The following is a 20,724-nucleotide window of genomic DNA, read 5'->3' as shown; positions in this document are numbered from 1 at the left end:
TGTCGCCCTTTGGCCCTCAACACGTTTCTGGTATGCGGCTAAATTTTGCAGGAAAGAATTAAAAATAAGGAAGTGGCCGAGCATGTTAGATACCCTTAGCATTTGGAGTCACCAGCAGAACTCAGGCTTCATACATATTTTCATAGAAAATCCATAAAGAATGAAAAATAGTTTGTAGTTGTTTATCAACTGAGAAATGAGATTTTTTTTTTTTTATTAAAGCACAGTATGCCTGTTGATGCCAGCTAATGTTAACCACCAGTTTTCTGGATCATTTGGATCTGTTCTGTTAGAGGACTAAATTATTATGTAGTGTTACTTTTTTGTACAAGTGAGGACTATCAAATCAAGCTCACCACCATTATTTATGTTTAAACTATTTGGGAACCTTCAGAAAGCAACAAGACATTGATTTTTGTCTTTTGTGGAGTTTTTGGGAAAGGTGGGGGGAAAGAAGGACGGAAAGAAGTTTTTGGAGGATGACAGACAGTACAGTACTGTCTAGTTTTAAATGTTAACTTTAATAGAAAGAGTTAATGATAACCATACATTTGGTTTTAAAATGTGACCTCGTACACTAGTGATTTTTTTTCACCTCTGTGTTGTGTTCGGCACTATTATTAATGCAGGAAAATCAGTAACATTAGTCATCTTAAAAGGGTTATTACTCAAGATGATTTAAATTGTGAAAATGTCAGTGGAGCCTGCACGCATCCTGCTAGAGATGCCATGATTTACGCCCTCTGACACCATCGTGCTGCCGAGAAGGGCCAGAGAAAAGAATGGCTTCTATTTTGCACTGATCCAAAGGCAGAGCATGGTATCAGCAATAACCCAGCGTACGTGTCCCAGGATTTGCCAAGGTTTCATGTGCCAACCATTTGTATACATTGAACCATAATCTGCAGGCTTTATACAAGACCCTAGAATTGTATGCCTTTAGACGGCGGTTATACTGAAGAGAAGAACTGGAAATGAAAATTAATGCAAAGAAAAATACTATTTCTGAGACCTCTTTTCCGATTTTCAGTATGCTTTCCATGTGATTTGCAATAGCACAAAAAAATGTACACTGAGAAACTATTAAGTAATATTTAGAATCCACAGGCTTCTTCAGACCCCGTTGCTCAGGTAACAGTTCACTGGGGTAACTGCCTTTCAGTATTTAGCACTTGGACCGAACGCATAGTTGTTCATGAGCCATGATTTCCGTGTTCTTTTTCACTACTGTGAATGGATTAAGAGAACTTAGAATTCAAATCAAATCCTGAAAAGCCACCAAAAAGCAGAAATCAACTGATAAAAACGTATTGCCGTTAAAGTGTTAAAGTGTCCTCCCTTCAGCGTGGCAGCAAAAAGCGAGCCACAGATACGGTGCTGAGATGTTTCCCCTCAGAATGAACGGGAGCTTTCCAGAGACTGAGTTCTGTACAAAGGGGGTGAGGAGGGAAGGTGTGGGTACATGCGCATGGGGGACAGGGTCACGGCTTGCGCTTGGATCCTGGGACGGATCCCGGTTTGCTTTGTTTCCTTGAATGACCTGGAGGTCCCCAAAAGTGTGTTGGTTGACTCGTCCCTCAGGGGGTGCAGGGAGTCCTGACGGGAAGGAACAGAAAGGTCTGCTGTGTGAAGTACCCACAATTGCCAAAGATTGTCTGACTGAGCTGTTTTGTTAACGTCCATAATTTAGCCCCCTTCTTAAAGACTGATGGCCGCTCCTGCTGTCAGTTCTACCCACGAAGTCAGATTTCCCTGGATTTATGCACTTACTGTAACAGCACCAGAGCGGTTTCAGACACACTGAGAGGCGCGCTGTCAGGGCTAAGGACAGACACTCAGCTGAACGCCAGTCAGCGCTGTGGCAGAGAGAGTGACCAGGAGAGGGTTCCTTAAGTGACACGTGTGCTCTCATGTCCCTGTGTCCCCCCAGATGAACACCTCGCTGCTGGGGAGCATCGGCATGCTGAACTCGGCACCTCAGCTGCGCTGCATTAAGACCTACCAGGTGCCCGCCGTGCAGCCCGCCTCGCCCGGCTCCCACAACGCCCTCCGACTGGCCCGGCTCATCTGGACTTCCAACCGCAACGTCATCCTCATGGCCCACGACGGGAAGGAGCACCGCTTCATGGTCTAACGCTAGTGCCTGCTGCCCTGGCCACCCCCGAGTTCCGTCCGTCTGTTCTCCCAGCGAGAGTCCTCTGTCCTTCCTCACGCGGATCATCCCTCAGTGCCTGCCCGCACCAGTGCCCCCCGGGGGCGCGGCCGAGGCCGGGTCACTCCTGCATGGCTCTCGGGGGCAGATGCCCACTTGTGACACCTGTGATTCAGAGGCATGCACACACACCGCTCTGCAGGATGTGGCCCTTCTGTCGGCACTAGGTCGTTTTTCCCCGCCGGGGCTGGGGGTGGGGGATGTCTGCGGGCCCCAGGAGCCCTCCTGTCGCTTGGTGCACCAGAAGCCTCCAGTTCAGTAAACACTGTGATTGCCTTCCCAGCCCAGGTCAGCAACCCCACCTCTGAGCTGCCGCTTGAACCTGGTGGTTTTGACGTTGGGTTTTGAGGTAATGTGGCAGTCCTAATTAGCGAAGTTATTTTCCTTTGGATCGCCTAAAATATATTCTTGTTTACCAAAACGATTCCGTGTTTACATGGTTGGTTTCTTCCCCCCATGACTGCTAGGAAACTGCTCACTCCAATTTCCTAGGGTTTAGCCACTCCTTCTTTATTAATACCTAACAGATTGGAGATTAATGAGAAAATACACCAAAAAATCGTTCCTCCTCATGGAAAATAGAGTTTCCCAGACACCTAGCCTTCTAAAATGCTCATATCCTGCTTAGTAGTCTATTTAGTAGTTTAAAATAAAAAATCATCACTGTTTATGATCTAGTTAATAAAATTATCCAGTCACTCTAAGTAATCTCTTAAATGGGCTTTTATAATAAAGAACTGAGTTTGGAAGCGTAGCATATACTGAATAAGAAGACTCTTGTGTCTGTTGCTACAGGTCCGTTTAAGAAAGACCTTACCCCTTCCTTCCAGAAACCTTACAGACCTACAGTTCCCACATGTACGACCCATGTCAGTTATCATGGAATAGTTAGTTTCAGTTCAGCCTCCGAACGGATCAATTAAAGGAGAACAAAGGCAGCATTTCTTTTACACAAGTGTCCTAGAATATTAGTAACTGTGGCGTAAGCATTCAGGAGAATATATAAAATGCGAGGGCTCTCAAGCTATTTGAGCAAACATTGCAATGAGGGTGTCCATCACACTTCGAAGTAAGCTTGAACTAGGTCGCTTTCTTCTCTTTATGTCAAATTATGCTGGTTCTTGCTCATAGCAATGGGGAAGAAAAAATCCATAAAATAATATTTTGTATGAATTGCTCCTAACAAATCTTGATCTGTACATAGTTGCGCATTTGGTCGTTTGGTTAGTTGTTGATTGGTTGGCTAGACACAATGGTTTATTAAATGCTAAAACAGAAAATGATTTATTAAATTCAGAGAAGATAGGAAATTTCCAGAGGAACCAAAATGATAATGGGAGCATTTAATTGGAAAAGCGTAGATTGTCAGAGTTTATGTAATATACAAAAAAATAGGATCACAGTCCAGGAAGAAATCCATCTGTCATTTTACTGAAACAGATTTTTAAAGAACATGTTAAGAAATTAAGACCCACTAGAACGTCTCTTTCCTATTGATATGAAGTATGTTATTTGCATTGATGACAAACCTGTGCTGTTTCTTGGTTTTAGACTTTGGGTGTTCTTTTAAAAGTGAATTTATGCCACATGCATGTACATTGTATTTATAAAGATTATATATGTAGCTTCCAAGGAAGAAACAAAGAACTATCCAGTGTAGATTTATTTGTTTGGTGCACATGCCGAACAGTTGTGTTCGATTATAGGTAGAAAAACCTGAGGTAAACAAAAGATGTGCTTGGTTTTTTCAGTGGGCTCCCAAGTCTTCTCGATACCCAGCACATGTTTACTTTATGAACTTAAATAGGGATTAATTTATTCTAGACTACAAAGTTGTTTTGGAATGATGAAGCAGAAGTATACCTTAGAGAGTTGTTTAAAACAAAGATGTGAGACAATAGGCAGGCCACCCACAGACACACAGTGGAACACACCCCGGGGGTCTGGAACAAAGCCATGGGGGCCCAGGGGGCAAAACATCTGGGCAGTGGGCAGAGGCCAGCCTGTCCCACATTCTATCTGATTATTGGCCAGGAGAATATTACTATTCTAAAAGTTGGGTGGATGATATCTGATGGTTAGACGTCTCTAACTGCTGAAGAGTGTTTGCATTCTTGTTAACACAGATCTCCCCTTGGCTGTTTTGGTAACTACAGTCCCAGACTTCATCACAGCTTAGATTTCTCAGCACTGAGGCAAACTTTGTATTGTCATCCCAGTGTATGCTTTTAGTGTTTTATGGATTTTGTTGGTACTGTATTTGGACCTGTCCTTGTAAATGTAGAGACATATATGGCTTCCTTGGTAATTTACAAGCAAAAGATGACATGACGTGACAACTGTATGAAAATGTAATGATTGAACTCACTGTGCACAGCGAGTGAATTAAAATGTCTGCCTCTCAAGACATTTCCACTGAATAGATTCTATATGTGCTGGATGTCCCTGTGTACATATGTGTGTTAAATAAAACTGAATTGTACTGAAGATTGTTTTCCTCATTAAAAACATTGTTCACTCTTCTTAAACATTCTCAGTTGAAATCCATATGCTGTCTCCCCCCTGCCCGCCCTGTTCCCGCCTTCTTTGGTACCAAATTAAGCCTTCTGTTTCTGTATAATTATTCATTTCCCTGGAGAGCTAGCTTCAGGAAAGGCAAACTTGTCACAAAGGACAGTAGGGCAGGAAGACGTTTCCAAAGTGCGAGAGAAACAACTCCTACCAGAAACTCAACAGCGCTCTCTGTGGTTTGGGCAAGGGAATTGCATGCATGGTGCTTTATCTCCACCCCAAGTTGCTCCTAAATAGACTTCCGTTGTACCGAATTCTGTCTTGTCAGATTTCATGACATGGGTTGGCCCCGGAGTTGGGGGTGCTGGGCGGAGATCATTAAACTCATTTCATTTAACACTCAGTTTGGAGTTGAATTTGAATCCCTGAGGTAATGGGTGTAATTGGTTTTCAGGAAAAGCAAGACTAACAAAATAGGTCATCGTTGCTCATAGAGGGTTATATGTGTAAGTTGTGAATGTGCATCCTTAATTTTCACATAAGAATATAGAACAGCTTAAATTGAACCAGTCATCATGTAACAGTGTAGTTTTCTTTCAGAAAACAGATAAATATTAAAGGAACTGACTGCCACATCTTTGGCCCTGTTCAGATGCCTGGTGTCCGTCCCGGGAATTGCTTTAATGTCTCCTGGTGACTTCAGTGTGTCCTTATAGAGAGAATAGGGGCAGTACCAGTCCTATATGATTGGTGATCACATAAACTGATCAAATGTGGAAAGGGCATGACATTAATAGGAAGGTAAAGCCAAGCAGTGCCGGGTGAACTTTCACCTTTCACCCCTTCAGCTGACTGACAGAGCTGAGTGTTGAAGAAAATCAATACTTTGGAGCCAGGAGGGAAATATTTCCAACCTCTAACTAGAGAATGTATTTTGACAAGGCCAGGATAATCCAAGCTGCACAGGAGAAAGAGAAAAGAAGACTCATTTTTAAAGCTTGACACTTCAAGGTGTTTTTGTACAATGGTTTAGAGATCGTCAATACATACAAATACCAAAGGTCAAAAAGAAAAGCCAGAAGAATTTCAAAAATTAGATGTTCAGTTCTTTTTGCTGTTTACAAACTAAAAAAGACTGCAGAGAGGTTGTGCTTGTAATTGTTTAAATGAACCAAGCTCACAATGTGTGCTTGGAGGTTATCGTCCCTCTTTAATCAAACCTTACATTTCTAGAGGCAGCACTATAACTAGTGAATGCCTAAAAGAGTGTTTAGACTTCTTGTTTCTGTACATTTTTTTTTAAGACGTGAACTGGTTTTTGAGCAGTTACATCGTTTTGTGCTCACCTCTCAGAATCTTGTTTTTCGATTCATGTTGATCCTGCCAGGATGCTCTCGTAAGTCTTAGACCCTCCTTCGTGTTTGTTTCGTTCATTTGCATGAGAAAAGAGGTCATGTACCTGCTGAATTTGCATTGTTTCTAGTTTCCCAGGTCCCTTTAAGCAAATTACTCATAAAAGTATTCTAATTAGTGCCCTGCTGAATGAGAGGCTGATGCATCTCTAGGAAGAAGGTAAGCAATTCACTCCACTCTCACCAGCAAGATTAGATCCATTCATTCTGGGGACAGATATTTCCGTCAAACGGATATAGATTCTTTTCTTTCCTACAGATAAGAAACTAAAGTCAAATGGTTGCCCATACCTTCCAGCCAAGCTCAGGACAAAGGAATCCTGAGTACTCTAAGTATCTAACCCTGTTTTCTCATGGATGGGCCACATCAGGCGTGCTGTAAACACAGGCTAATTATGTGAGTATTAAAATAGTAGTGAAAATACAGCCTTAATTTGTATGCTCTCTTTCTCGTTAAAAAATTCCACTCTATTCTAAGAAGATAGATCTGGCTACAGATTTCAAATTGTATTTGTTTCAGAAGGAGGACACAGCAAGCCAAGAGCCCTTCGTATTCTGCGATCTCCCAGAGAAGGGCAAGAATCTAGCACCTGCCCGATTTGCTGTTGGTTTCAAGTAAATATGTATTGCATTTGTTAGATCCATGAGATGATGCCTATAAAATGCTTGTTAGGAGTGGCACAAAGTATGCATTCAATGCATGTGAGCTGATCATTTTTAGTAGATGTTTAGAAGTCCTTATCGTGGATAAACAAGATTGTAAATTATTTGTGTTCTTTGGAAAACACTGTTGGATTTTTGTTCTGTGTTTTTATCTCTACCTAGACTCCACTAAGAGGTCTGGACATTTACCCAAAGGGGAGTCTCTGTGGTTCTCCCTGTATTCACGAGGCTCTTCAGTACGTTGCTGTGTGTGACAGTCTCTCACCAAAACTTGGGGACACTGAGAAATACCAAAATACATGCCGGCAGATGGGGCCGCTTGATTACAGCTATTGAAGTTAGGACTGATCCCTCAAAAAGAAAGTAGTTCCTATTAAATTTAGGACTCACAGTAGCATCAGGGATGATTTTAGATGACTTACATGATGAGTATCTTCAAAATACACGTCTATGAAGATTGAACAAGCCTCTGGACAAAGTATCATAGAGTAGACTTCATGGGATCCCAAAAACACAGGAAATTGAATGTGTAGGTTCTATTGCCAACATCTTCTTGTCTTGACTGGTATCAAATGCCTTAGCCCTTCACTCTACCCCAATGTGAAATGTATGGTCTAGAACTTGACCCACCCAGTGGCACTTCAGGCTTTAGTGCAAATGTATGAATAATTGAAAGATACTGCGAAGAAACATTTTTATTCGGTTCGCAAGGATTTGTGAATCTTCGTATATGCCAAGCATATGTTCTATGTTCTAGTTTCCTTGCTGATGAGCTTCCAGTCTAGCAAAGGGCCACAACGCTGATGGGATAAATGCCGAAAACAGAGATGGCAGAGAGCGATGAGAACATGGGAAGTGATTCGTGCTCTAGGGTAGAATCAGGTTAGAGAGGAAGCACTTGGGCTGAGCCTTGAGGAGTAAATACAAATTAATTGGGAGGATGGAAGGGCTGTTTTAAGGTAGGAATTTACGGAAGTCCAAATTGTTCTGTGATCTGAATAGATATAAATTACTTCAAACTTACAGCCTGGCAGGCACTGGTGGGCACCTCTGCTAAGGATTACTGCACCTACAGAAAACGGGACTTCTCCACCAAAGGACATTTGAGAGCTAGCAGGCAAAAACTCTAAAAATAAAGATGACCGTAAAAACCCTAAGAAAAGACTTCTCTGACTTTTACTAGTTCCCTAGGTCTCATTTTCTGTAAAAAAAAAAAAAAAAAAAAAAATTTGTTTTAAAAATAAGTTATGCATGCTCCTTCTCCCATGTTCTAGTCTGCTGGGAGCACCGCGTGTCGGATTCCTGCCATGAGTGCACAAGTCCTGCCCCCTGCCCAGCTCCAGTTCCTGGCCCGGGCTGAAGCATCTATTCTCCAGGCGCTGGAAGTATTGGCATCTGATAGCTGTCTGCAGAGCCCTGGAGATTGCCTATAGCCAGGGAGCCCTTTCCTCCAAGGTCATGCTCCCCCCTCCTGGGGGCGACCACATCTCATGATGGGGCCCGGAAGGAGCTGCAAAGTCCAGCCCCCTAGCTCCACTTCAGAACAACTTTGAAGGGCCATCCAACTCCAGCACTCGCCTTGGGATGGGCCAAAGCCCTCAGCGAACTCACTGCACGTCCGCTTCCCTCCCTCCCCGTGTCGATGCGGAGAACACCGCTCCATACTCTTCTACTCTTCCCGTATGCGGATCTCCATCTCACCGTCTGCCTCCCAGAACCCAACCCAGGACAGCTGGGGCCAGGAGTGGTCCAGGAAAACAGGATCTTGAAAAACAAACACGGAATTTGGGAGCCAGGTCACTCACTGAGCCATAACCAAGGAGGATCCTGTTGGCAGCGGGAGGGGATGGTGGAATGCAAGTGCGGAACTTCCCTCACTGATGAATTGGAACCGCTTACCGATGGGAGTGGCTGTGGTAGTTGCCATGACAGGCATCTGAGAGGTAAGGGAAAATAGCAATTACAAAGACAATGGACTTGGATGGCTATGCTGGGCACACTAGAAAAAGAAGTGAAAAGCTGAATGTGATTAATTACCAATTAAAGGCGAAGCATGAAAGCCAGTGAGACTCCTTGGGAGGATCTAAAGAGCCTCATCTCCTACAGCCAGGCGTAAGCCGAGGATCAGACCCAAGACTTGTTTTGTGAGGGAGTTCCAGGGCAGGCTGAAGCCTTGGCCTCCAAAGGTCGCACCCCAAAGCCAGAGCCCTAATTGAGATGGATGGGGCTATCTGGGTCGAGGCACTTGAACAACTTCAAATCCCCAGATTCTGGGAAACCCTCCCCAGACCTGCCCAAGTGGCCCACCCCTCTCTCTTTAAAGCAAGTATTTCTCCTTTGCTTGATGGTGCAGAGGCCTCTTCCTTGCAAAACAACCCATGCCCAGAAGGGGCTGGTGGGACGGCGCCAACATGTACCTGCAGGAACGGGGCAGATCCTGGGGCTGGATTCCGAGGTGCTACGTCAAACGGAGAGAGAAGATAAATTGAGACAAGGAGGAGTTACCAACCAGGATGAAACAGCCTGGCAAGGAGCAGGGACAAGGTACCAATCTGCTGCTTCTCCTGGAGAAACCGAAGAGGAAATGCCAGAACTGCCGTGGGAGGTGGTGGAGGAAAGAACCGAAAAGCTCCGAGGGGAGGAACAGATACGGTCTGTCAGGTCGAAAACTCGCTTTGCAAGAGAGGCCAGAGGACATGGTGTTCGCAGGGCTGCGAGGAGAAGAGGCCCCTGATAGCAGTGCCCGGCGATAGGGTCCTGACGTCTAGAGATCCGGTGGGGGAAATTGCCAGAATGAGCAGCAAGGTTGGCGCGCTAGCCAGAGGGGCCTGACCTTGGCGGCGGTGGTTTCTTTCGAAGTGATTAATAAAACCTGTCATCCCTCTGGCAGCCAGCAAGGGTTCAATCTATCCAACCCGAAGGAATCAAGGAAGGGTAACAGGAGGCTGAAGGCACCTGCCCCAGTAAAAAGTCAAAATCCCCTTGCCTCGCTTGTCGACCCGAAGGGTACGGTTATGAGGAGTTCGTACCGGTCATGGATGGGGACCCGAGGTTCTTGCCGGCCGGGGGCTCGAACGAATAGCAGAGGAGGGGGCCGGTGTGTCAAGGTCAGCGGCAGCATCACGGGCTGCGGTTTGCCCCACTGGTACTTCTTTTATAAACCACCCCCCCCCCGCCAGAATCCTAGAAGAGCTGCTCCCAGCATTTAATCAAAGCTAGAACATCTCCGGGGGGGCGAAGGGTGGCTGCGGAGGACGCCAGGAGCCTGGGGTCTGGCCTGTGGGCAGGTGGCATCTCTCAGTGGCATCTCCTTCTCCCAGAAGTGTCCGGGGCCCAAGCGAGCCGCTGTCCTCAAGGCCACACCCTCCTTCCCAAAGGCAGCGGCATCCAATAACCGGCCAAGGGGGTGCAAAGACTCCAGCCTCCTCGCCTCAGCTGGGCCATCTCCGGGGGGCCAGGCCAGCTTCCAGGCTCCCAGGAATCGGCCGAGACCTCCGTTGCCTCTAGAGCGCGGCCCAGCCTCGCCCTCTGGCCACTGGAAGAACAGAGAAGGCTGGACTTCGGTGACAGAGTCTGGGCCTCCTGCCCCACGCGGATCCCCGGAACGCTTCTCTGATGTCAGTCTCAGGGTCTCCTTCCTGGCAGATGAACCCACCCACGGTTCGACTCTGGCTCTGCCACCTGTTAATTCAATACCTCTCTGTGGCCCCCGTCCCCTCATTTGCAAAATGGGGATAATGGCCATACCTACCTCTTGGGCTTATTGTCAGGCTTGAAAGAGAAGGGTTAGTACAGGTAGGGCACTTCAAACGGGGTGTGGCACAAAGTAAATACCCAATCAATGCTAACTATGTCACTGTTACCGTCTGACGGTGGAAGTCTGAGAAGTCCAGGTCTCCTCCTTCACGTCCTGCCTCGGTGTTGCAGGAAGACACGCTTTTCCATCCCTTGTTTTCCTGTGTTTCCTTTCTTCAACCCAGACCAAAGTGCTTACTTCTAAAAAGGAGGGGAGCCGGTATTTCTGAGTACGTCCTTTATACCAGACACCCTCCTAGCCGCATTCATTATCCTGCTTAATTCCTAATCCTAAAAGCCATGAATTATTACCTCCCTTTCCCAGACGAAAAAATTGCCGGTCACATAAGATAAATGACCAAGATCACACAGCTAATAAGAGGCATATTTAGTAGTTGAGTCCCAGACTCTGTCACCGAAGTCCAGCCTTCTCTGTTCTTCCAGGATCCCTCAAGTGACAGGAGACAACGAGACAGCCATCACAGGGCTGGCCGGCCACTCTTAGGAACAGAAGGAGATGTGGCAGAACAGAAAAGGGCTTTCATTCATTTAAGCCACTAAAGCTATTGTTTTCCCCCTTCGGATTCATGGCCCACGGTGCCAAATTTTTAAAGGACAGGAATTGTTGACTCTTTTACCATGAAATGGCTGAGCTAAAATGTGTGAGCTTCATAATGTAGTACATTCCACAGAGTGATTCTGTTATAACTCGGGACGAGTTTCTTCTCTCATGACGTGGGTATCTTTGGAAAGTAGAACCTGACCTACAGAAATGGGTCTTCATTCTCACTGCGGGCACCCTGTGCACCGCTCTCTCTCCTTGCCTCCACGGGGCCACGTCTCTGTGACCTTTTCTCCCGGTTGCTCTTGCTGGTGTTTCTTCTTTCTTAGGATAGTCTTCTCCGGACAGGCATTTTCTCACAAGTTGAGAGTCCTGGACATATATAAAACATACTATACAAACTTCAGATTTGAAAAATGGAATAAAAAATCAAGTTTTTAGGGCACACCTCCCGGGTGACTTGAACTCCCATCTAGACAGAAGAAGTACAAGACTTGGGGCGCCTGGGTGGCTCAGTTGGTTAAGCAACAGCCTTCGGCTCAGGTCATGATCCTGGAGTCCCGGGATCGGGTCCCACATCGGGCTCCCTGCTCAGCGGGGAGTCTGCTTCTCCCTCTGATCCTCCCCCTCTCATGCTCTCAGTCTCCCATTCTCTCTCTCAGATAAATACATTAAAAAAAATCTTTAAAAAAAAAAAGAAAGAAGAAGTACAAGACTTAATTGCACCATGTGGCTAGCATTCACCAGAGAGGACTCCCTGATGGGACAACGGGCCATTCTCTTCTCTCTCGTCACATACTGGGTTTTCATAGCCTTGGCTTCCCTATCCCTGATGATCTCGTTCCGGGAAATATTGGAATGTATCAGAATTTTCTAAGAGCAAACCAGATCACACCACCATGCTCACATCCATTCATCTCAAACATGGCCCTAGAGCATGTACCAGACCCTGACTCCATGAATCACAAATCTTAGGTCTCTTTCCTCATGAGTCAAGGGGTCTTCTTGGAGGGTCCAGATTGGCTTCAACTGTCCCGTTAATTCTAGAACATCTGCTTCTGTATCACCTGCTTTCTCTCAACCCCTCATGCTTCGCTTTCTGCTTGTTGTTTCCAAAACTTTCAGGGGCAGGGATAGAGGAGGCTTCCAGAAAGCATCAACAAATGATCAACTGCAACTTACCATTCAGCTTGGCGCTAAATTTCTTAACAGCTAGAGCAGAGGTGAATTAGATAATCCTACTTATCTGATACGTGGAGGACCCATACGGGGCATAAGGAAAGACCAACTTCTTACCCCTAGATTCAGAGTGAAATGTATTGCCTGGATGTTTCAATAAAAGAATTTGAAGAGAGAAATCACATTTATTGAGACCACATTAGGCGTTTGACATATATGATTTCATTTAAGCCTGTCAAAAATTCTAGGAGTTAGTCTCGCTGCTGTAGGTTAGAAACTGATCCACTGATAGGTTACGTAGCTGGCTGGCTCACACGGCTAGTAAGAGGAGGAGCTAGGGTTCAGATCCAAAGTGCTCTTTCCTCCTCATCAATGGATGGTATCTTCAAGGCCAGTTTTTTAGTAGCTGAAGAGACATGCATCATTCTCATACTGACCTCAATAATAAACCAAGGACCTCAAAATTCAATCTTCATTTATTCCGCAATGACTCATTGAATGCCTATTATTTTCCAGGCATTTCTAGAGAAGGCTAAATTAATACAGCCCAGACACTCACATTGCTTATGCCTCTCAAAAGCTATCTAGTTAATGCAGTGTATTTGTGAAGCTCATTATACATATTGTGGGCGTGCACACGGGTGAGTTACCTTAGAGCAGCCCTCACTGACTGAGCTCAGCCAGTGCCCTCCAGGGCGCACACACACAAGCACTGGGGTCCGAGTGGCCTCCCCTTGCCGACCAGGACTCCGTCTGCTCTGAGAGCTTCAGGCTGTGCTCCCCTGGACCCCAGCTGCCCAAGCCCCTCTGGTCCCTGACTTCATTTCTTTTCCTTTCCTCTTCCAGCCCTTGTCTCCAGAGCCTCGTTCCCAGGATACAGTGACACAATGGGAGCTCAAAGGAGGAAGGAAAAGAGAAAGGAAACCCAGATCTGGCCCTGGGAGTATATCCTCTGACTACGGAGTAGTGAGACTGGTGAGCCACTGAGATAAACATTCGCTTGAACATATACATTCTGGGAGATTTGGTTGACAGTCAATACTCATTCATGCGTTTGGTGAATACTGGAGATCTACCACGTGTCAGGCAGCCAACGAGGTCTTGGGATTATAGTGGCGAGTGGAGCAATCCTGGTATCTGCCCGTCTAGGGCTCACATTCTACTGGGGCTGATGGGGGCCGTGGGGCAAGAGGGTAAGCCAAGCACAAACTCCAGAAGGAGCTATGAAGAAAGGAAGGAGAGGCCTGAGACCAAACAGCCCAGGGTGGGGAGGCAAAGTCAACGGGAGGGCTCCTAAGGAAGAGCAGAAGCCAGGGGTCTGTGGGGCGTCCGGGAAGGGGGACACGTCCTAGATAAGGAGGCAGACACACGGGAAGTGGTTCTGCGGGCGATGGTTGCAAGAGCAGGGAGTCCGGATCCTGCCGAGCACACAGGCCGGGGGCAGAGGTGCTCTCAGGAGGTTCAGCAGCCATTCAGAAGTCTTCAGTGGGGACATGTGACATGCTTTAGCTAGAGAACACTCAGCTGCCATGCGGAGAATGGGTTGGGCCTGGGTCAGGGAGCAAAATGAAGACGGTGTATTATCTAAATTGTTCAACTATAGTAGCACAAACTTAATGATGTACAACAGTACTCATTCATGGCTCGCACAGCTCCCGCAGGCCAGGAGCCTGGCGTGGCTTACCCACAACCTCGGCCACGGGCCTCTCCCGGGTGTTGGCTGGGACTGTGCTCTCATCTGAGCCCTTAAGGAAAGAAGTCACTTACTTCCAAGCTCATGTGGCCGACAGAATTCCGTTCCCCCTGGTTGTAGGACTGAGGGCCCCGTTTCCTTGCTGGTTGGTGCTGGAGGCCCTGGCAAGCGAGTAGCTGGAGCCTGCCCTCCACCTCTGCAGGTTTCCTCCATGTCTCTGCCATGGCTGGGGTGGGGGGGAGGGTTGTGGGGGGCCTCCCAATGTAGCCACATTGCACCAATGGTGGCTTTATGGCTGGACCTCGAGAGAGGAATTGGAGTCGCCCATGGTGGAAGAACATTCGGGCAAAGGGAGATCATGAGTGAAGGCAGAAGGTATGAAAGTGGATGGTGTTCTCAAGGAACAGCAAATGTGGCCAATCGCCTACCCAAAGGCCATTCTCCCCTTCCTTCCCTGGTCATAGGACTGCACCGGGTTCTGTTCATCACACCACATGGCTGTGTGCTCGGGCTGGAATCTCTCATCAGCCTTGGGGATGGAAGCTGGATCAGACTAAGCCAATAATGCTAGTTTGATTCCTAGTGGTGGTTAGCGAAGGCCCTTACTGCCATTCTGGACAATGAGACGTGCGGGGGAAGTTTGGGAGGGGGCTGCTCTTGGGAAAGGTTTTCTTCCTGGATAGAAAAGAGATATTCAAGTAGAAGTTTCCATCTGTGGACATAGCTGGGTGACTTTGTGATACTTGGGGCCACACCAGGCATCTTGGGCCCACACTGGAACCCGCCGAAGGCCCAAGCCAACCCACTGGGGACTGCAGAGCAGAAAGCTGGAGAACGCTGGAGTCTTTGGAGACCCCACTGGGCTTCTAGAGCAGCCAATCCCGCAGTTGCCTACCTCTGACTCTCATCGTATGATATAATTGACTTCCCCCACGGGTTACACCATCCACAGCCAAAGCTTAAACACAGACCACACGTTGTCCGGTGACGTGGCAGGAGGTGCCCGCAGGCCCATGAGCGGAGGCCAGCGTGAAGATCCTCACAGGCACTGCCGAGGGGCTCAGCTTTTTCCTGTGAGCTCTGGGGAGATCTCTGATTTTAAGGAAGGGTACAGTCCTGGTTCTTGGCTAATCCTGGTGGCTGGGTGGCGAATAGATTAGAGACAGGAGGGAACTGTGACAGGAAGACCAGGTGGGTGATGGCTGCGAGTCTAATCAGGAGACTCAAAACCAACTCAGTGGACGCAGAGAGAAAGGTCTGAGGAACATTTCCAGGCCAGAGGGGAGGATTTAACGAGCTTAAATGTCAGGAATGAAGGAGAGGCGTGGGTTTCCCCAGCGGGAGAGACGGTAGCTAACGGTGTCTGCCCACCGTGACCACTCACCAATCCTGGAAAATACCATCCACGTTCATCCACCTCGATGCCTTTATTCCTAATGTTGTCTCCCCCGTGGGACCTTCCTTGGTGAATTCCCATTCCCGTGACCCCACATAGTAGCCCTGCTGCTGTAGGGAAATCAGACGCCATTGGCAGCACGGGGCTTGCAGGGCGTGGATCCCGAGCATAACCCCCAGGAGGGAGAACCACCTGTACAGACCGTATCCACGCGCCCCTCCGAGCACCGCCATCCCCTACTGCAACCCACGGGGGGAGCTGTAGGCTGAATCACTTCCAGTATATTGATTGTAAACTTGGCCAAAGAATATAAAGCTAGCATCTCACACTGGATCTATTTCTTCAAGACAAAGGCTAACCTCCAAGTGCCAGAAATGCACTTGGAACAATGCTTGTTGTGTTTCACTTCCCAAGGCTTAGATTTCTTGTTTTCTGTAAAATATAGTATTAGATAATGGGGGGGTGGGGTGGGGGTCGGGGTGCTGGTATGAAAGGGTACCGTCTACATTCTTCACATTGAAAACCTGCTTAGAGTGGTTTTCCTGCTCGGCAGCAGCCCTCACGAATGTTCTCTCGTTTGTGGCCATATTTTGAATTCAGCTGAAGGGTCCTGCTTGATGGTGGGGATGGGGCTCCGGCTGGTTAAGTCGCTCATCCCCGCTATCTGGTGCTGAGTGATGAGAAGTGTGAATGATGGAAGGAGTAGACAGCTGGTCAGTGGCTGAGCTGGGCCAGGTGTGCTCGGTATATGACTTGGTTAGCTGTGGGGCGGGAGGACTGGCATCTCCCCTAACCCATTGCTTTATGGCAGAAGCTGAACCAGAGGAGGTGACCTCTGCCCAGGCCTGACCCACGTGAGGGAGAGGACCGAGACTAAGGGGACACCGCTGGAAATGACCAGAAAAGGTACCACTGGCAGGGCACGGGAGGGGAAGAGATGCCTCTGGGGAACCTGACCCTCGACCGCCAGCAACCTCTAGCGCCCTGTCATGGCCTGTGAGCACCAGGCCTCCAAGCTGACCTGGGATCACTCAAGTCTGAGAGTCCACAGTTGATGGGGGTAGAAAAATGGACAAGTCAGGCGGCAACATCCTCACCCCTTCGGGGAGCGTGCCCCGTTCAAGGATAGCACAGCCAGCGCTAGGGAACTGGGTTCCCGTGGACTGACTTTGCAAACCGCAAAGCAAAAGTCAATTCAGAAGCAAAAGGCAGGATGTTTGTTTCAGGTGTGCGGCCTCACCCAGAGCTTCCTTAGGTAAACTGAGGTATGTGAAGGCCTGGGAACTGTTGACAGGGTGGCAGCCAGGCCCCTGAATCTCTGTTCTTTGTCCAAGATGGGAAAAGAGGTGAAAAATCTCCCTGGGTGGTTTTGACCCTTGGGCTAGAGCCAGGGTCGGCAAAGGACAGCCTGTTGGCCAAAGCCAGGCTACCGCCTGTTTTCTGTGTGACCCTTGAGCTAAAAATGGTTCTTACAGGTCAACATTTGCAATCGATTTGATGATAGGGAGTGCTGACTTTGAACCCCAGTTAAATGAGGTGTTATCTTTCCCAAAACAGAATTTCAGGCTTTTCATTAGCAGACCGGTGTTACCCACCAACCAGCCAACAAAAACAAAACTGTATTCAATCATCCTATTTTGAATTCTATTAATAAAAAAAAATTGTGGGAATTCATTTTCTCTTTTGTTATAGAAAAACCCGGGTAATATTCTCCATTTTGACCTCTTGGCCTGCAAAACCTAAAAGACTTCCTACCCGACCCTTTACGGGAGGAGGTGGCTGACCACTGAGCTAGAGCCGTCCCCGTCCCCGTGTGCTCAGGCCCCACCAGCCCCCGCCCCCCAGCGTCAGAAGCTGCTTTTTGACAAGCTCCCTGGGTGGTGTGTGTGTGTGTGACCTTTGAGAAGCGCTGCCCTGGAGTCTGTGTGGGAATGTCCCGGAGTGACTGATAGCCTCATGAGGCCCCAGCTTGGGAATGGGCACTAGCACGCCCATGGGTACCCCGGGGTGGAAGCCCAGCCTCTCTCACTGGGAGGTGCTGCTCCTCTAGGAAATGCCCCAACGCTGGCCATCGAAAGCTTGGCACGCAGGAGGCCGGGGGCGCACACACCAGTCCTTAAAGGCCACCTTCTACAGTCTCTGGGACCTTAGTTTTCCCATCAGCATAATGAAGAGGTCCGAAGAGCTGACATCACAAGTCCAGGATGGTTTGGTCACATGGCCTGGTTTTGTGTTTCTTTTTTGTTTGTTTGTTGCTTTCTGTTTGGGTTTGGGGGTGTTGACAGGATCATCGGTTCTGTAACTATGGCCGCTTGTAATGAAAAAGGGACCAGTGCTCCTGTAGGCTTCCAGAGAGAGCAGTGCGTTAAGATGTTGGATTCGTGTGTCGTTTTACGTGGAACGTCTTCTGTCAGGTTGGTGACTCTTTCTAGTTCTACTTAGAACTAACAGAAGAAGATGATAAGGAATCAGATCTGGGGAAGTGTGTATCCCTGGGGACTGGATGGCTTGATGGTTTCTGATAACTCCACTGAACGAGGCTCTGGGCGCCACCATGAATTCACTAGCGCGGGCCATCTCTCTTGGCTGTCCTCTTGTGGTAGGCATCGGGGAGCCACGGAGATGTGGCTGTGGCGCGTGACAGGCACAGCTCTACCCTCCTGGGGCTTGCAAGCCACTGAGCGAGGCAGACTTGAAGTAGGACCTTCAAGCCAAAGGGGAAAAGATGGAAGAATGTTCCAGCCTAAGGGAAAAGCATGTGCAAAGCCCTCGTGCCAGGAGGGAGCGTGGCTGTTTTGAGAAACGACTACGACCGGAAGCCAGTGTGGCTGAGGGTCCGTTGGGGGCAGTGGGGGAGGAGTGGGAGACGAAGCCGGGGGGCTTCACTCACCTCTATGGGCCTCCTTTTCTTCTTGAAAATGAAGAGTTTCAACTAGATAATCTCTAAATAGGAGAACGATATAGTTTATTGTCCTAACCAGGACACTCCTGAGAGTGAAAGGGGGAGCAATTGATAACTACACCAGGACAACAGGAGTAAACCAAGTCAGTCTTGGAAACCAGGACTAGAAATCCCTGAAAATCTCTGCTCCAAACCCCAAGTGTCCTCACTCCCAGTTCAGTGCTCCATCTATCTACAGTTCCCTTATGGATTGGGACCTGAAGTCAACCCATTTGTAAACAGAATTGCATGGATCCAAGGTGTCTGGTGAATTCAACTCCCAGCTCACTAAGAACATTATAGACATTCATTTTGCTCCCAAAGCACTTTTTTCCCCACTGCATTGTTCAACACTATTTGCAGGCAGCAGAAAGAGGACTTGTTTCAGCCCTTGGAAGGGTGGGATCACTGGCAAATGCAGGGGCTGGCTGGGCCTCAGTCTGTCTGATCGTTGATGATGCCCAGTGTATGGAGGTAGGGGTTGGGGGGGGAAGCAGATGGAACAAGAGTGCCCCCAGAGCGGGACTGGCCACTAAATCCTGGTTAGGCTCAGGGCTCTCCACAGGCTACCTGCTGGTTAAGGAATTATAGTGTTTGATATTAAGTAAAATCCAGTTAATCTTAATGGGAAAAGCAAATAGGATTTGGAAATAGGAATAGGAAATTCAGGTTCACCTCAGGGTCACACACCACTCACCAGCTGGTGACCTTGGTCAAGTCACTTACTTCCTGATCCCCAGTTTCCTCATCAGTAAATTTAGATATTACCACCCTTTGAGGCTATAATTAGGATCAAATCGAGTCCACAATATGAAAGTATTTAGCAAACTATGAAGTTTTTTTGAACGCTTAACTTTGAAGTATTCCAGACTTACAAGTTACAAAAAGAATTCCCATGTGCCCTTAGCATCCTCAAATGTTAACATCTGATGTAATCACAGTTCAGTGATCAGAATCAGTAGGTCAACATTGAACAACACTATCAAACTAAGCTGTAGACCTTGAATTTCACAAAATGTTCTAACTAATGTTTTGTGGGTTTTGTTTTTTTTCTTGTCCAGGATCTGGTCCAGTTTCTTTAATTGTGATGCCTCTTTCTGTTTTTCTAATCTGTAACAGGTCCTCAGTTTTCCATTATCTTTTATGACCTTGACACTTTTTTAAAAAAAGATTTATTTCTTAGAGAGAGAGAGCATGTGAGCAAGGGGGCGGTGGGGCAGAGGGAGAGAGAGAATCTCAGGCAGACTCCACACTCAGCACGTGGAGTCCGACGCGGAGCTCAATCCCAGCACCCTGAGATCATGACCTGAGCCAAAATCAAGAGTCGGATCCTTAACCCACTGAGCTGCTTGGTGCCCCAAGCACATGCGCTTTAGAGTCAAATAGAACTAGGCTCGTAGTTGGGCTCTTCCACTCCATAGATGCGCGAACCCCTTTGGGTCTCAGTTTCTTAATAAATCAAGTGGGAATAATTAAACTCCCCTTGAGGCTGTTGTGAACATTGGGTGACACGGAGTCTGCAAACGACCTGGCCCGGGGCCCGGCTCACAGGAGATGCTCCAACACGGTAGCCAGTCCTGACACCCATGCACTTGTCCGTCGCCGTCAGCCACGCGTCCAGGCTTCAGGAGGGTCGCGTGACTCCCCCTCTCGCGGCCAGGGCCCTGCAGAGCCGAAGGCCTTCTGAGAAATGGTAGGATGATTTGGGTCTATCTGTTATCCTGCTCTCATTTCTGTGTTTGGAAATTCGTTAAGAATTCATTTCGATGAATCCCAAATGCATGCACCGTGAAAAACAATTAGCATTAATAGTGTAAAAGAAGGAGATCAATAAATAGATTCATTTTTAAACTGTAATAATTTATTTGCTTCCTGACTTTCGGGAAATACTGCATCTTCGGGTGACACACCGACCTTTAAGTAGCCGAACCCCGATGATTTGTGACAGGGGGGCTGCTACGCGGGGCGCACGCCCAGCTCAGGCCAGCACACCGGCGACCGGCGGCAGCGGCCCCTTCCAGCAGACGTCGAGCCCCGACAAACGTTCCTCAGGCGTGTCTCTTCCTTACACACTTCCCGAGCGCAGCCCAGCAGATGGTAGAAATTAAGGAGACCAGTACACCGAAGACGGGGAGGGAAAATCCGGCATTCATCAGACGATGAGCAGGGAAAGGAAGAAAGAACTCTTTGGAGGGGAGCTGCCGAGGCTCTGAGACACAAGACGGGCCGCGTCAGTCTTCCTTGTGGCAGGAAGGCACGGGAAGGAATGTCTGGGAGCAGAGATGGGAGGTGATCCGAGACCCATCAGGAGGGAAGGGGCAAAAGCAACGAGACTGCATAGACACGGAGGGAAGAAGGGA

General features: G+C 47.9%; 1 protein-coding gene across 2 annotated transcripts in view; it reads left to right on the top strand.

Annotated features, from left to right (window-relative positions):
* Positions 1-4,699, top strand: part of WDR7 (WD repeat domain 7) — a 347,094-nt gene extending 342,395 nt beyond the window's left edge. For both annotated transcript variants that reach the window (XM_034995695.1, XM_034995694.1), the window contains one exon: positions 1,931-4,699. In XM_034995695.1, coding sequence (XP_034851586.1) covers positions 1,931-2,134 — 204 coding nt within the window. In that variant the 3' untranslated portion in view covers positions 2,135-4,699. The remainder of the gene's footprint in view (positions 1-1,930) is intronic.
* Positions 4,700-20,724: the final 16,025 nt, after the last annotated feature.

The sequence above is a fragment of the Mirounga leonina genome, unplaced genomic scaffold (assembly GCF_011800145.1).
Source record: "Mirounga leonina isolate KUSES-001 unplaced genomic scaffold, KU_Mleo_1.0 Mir_93, whole genome shotgun sequence".
Classification (NCBI taxonomy): domain Eukaryota; kingdom Metazoa; phylum Chordata; class Mammalia; order Carnivora; family Phocidae; genus Mirounga; species Mirounga leonina.
This window is presented reverse-complemented; position numbering and strand designations above follow the sequence as displayed.